Source organism: Antrostomus carolinensis, unplaced genomic scaffold (assembly GCF_000700745.2).
Source record: "Antrostomus carolinensis isolate BGI_N321 unplaced genomic scaffold, ASM70074v2 scaffold43381, whole genome shotgun sequence".
Classification (NCBI taxonomy): Eukaryota; Metazoa; Chordata; class Aves; order Caprimulgiformes; family Caprimulgidae; genus Antrostomus; species Antrostomus carolinensis.
The window spans coordinates 1-520 of NW_010292787.1; the positions used below are offsets into that span (position 1 = coordinate 1).

The 520-nt window shown below is 64.6% G+C and overlaps 1 protein-coding gene across 1 annotated transcript in view; it reads left to right on the top strand.

Moving 5' to 3' along the window:
* Nucleotides 1-102: 102 nt before the first annotated feature.
* Nucleotides 103-520, top strand: part of LOC104532009 (leucine-rich repeat-containing protein 3B) — a gene marked incomplete at its 3' end in the record, with an annotated part of 808 nt that continues 390 nt past the window's right edge. The window contains exon 1 of the mRNA XM_010177085.1: nt 103-519. Coding sequence (XP_010175387.1) covers nt 103-519 — 417 coding nt within the window. The remainder of the gene's footprint in view (nt 520) is intronic.

Sequence of the window (520 nt, forward strand, 5' to 3'; positions counted from 1 at the left end):
GCTGTCCCCTTGTCTCTGTCTCAGATGCACCAAGTTCAGCCGAAACCATCGCGGGCAAGAGCTGCGGGGCCAGCGGCCGCGTGATAAAGCCAGCGCGGCACCATGCCTGCGGCAGAGCGGGTCCTCCTCCGCTCGGTGACCATGTGGCTGCTCCTGCAGAGCCTCCTCCTCCTCCTGGCCTCCCGCCTCCGCGCAGCCGCCGCCTTCCCCAAGGGCTGCTACCCCTCGGAAGAGGAGGGGCTGAAGACCTTCCGCTGCAGCAACGCTCGGCTGACCGAGGTCCCCAGAGACATCCCCAACGACACCAACAAGCTCTACCTGGACTCCAACCAAATCCCCTTCCTTCCCCGCGACGCCTTCCGGGACCTGCCGCTCCTGCTGGAGCTGGATCTGTCCCACAACGCCATCGCCAACGTCGAGAGCGGAGCTTTCCGGGGCCTGGCAGAGCACCTGCACTCTCTGGATTTGTCTTCCAACAGGCTGGTGTCGGTCAGCAAAGACGCCTTTAGCAACCTGAAGG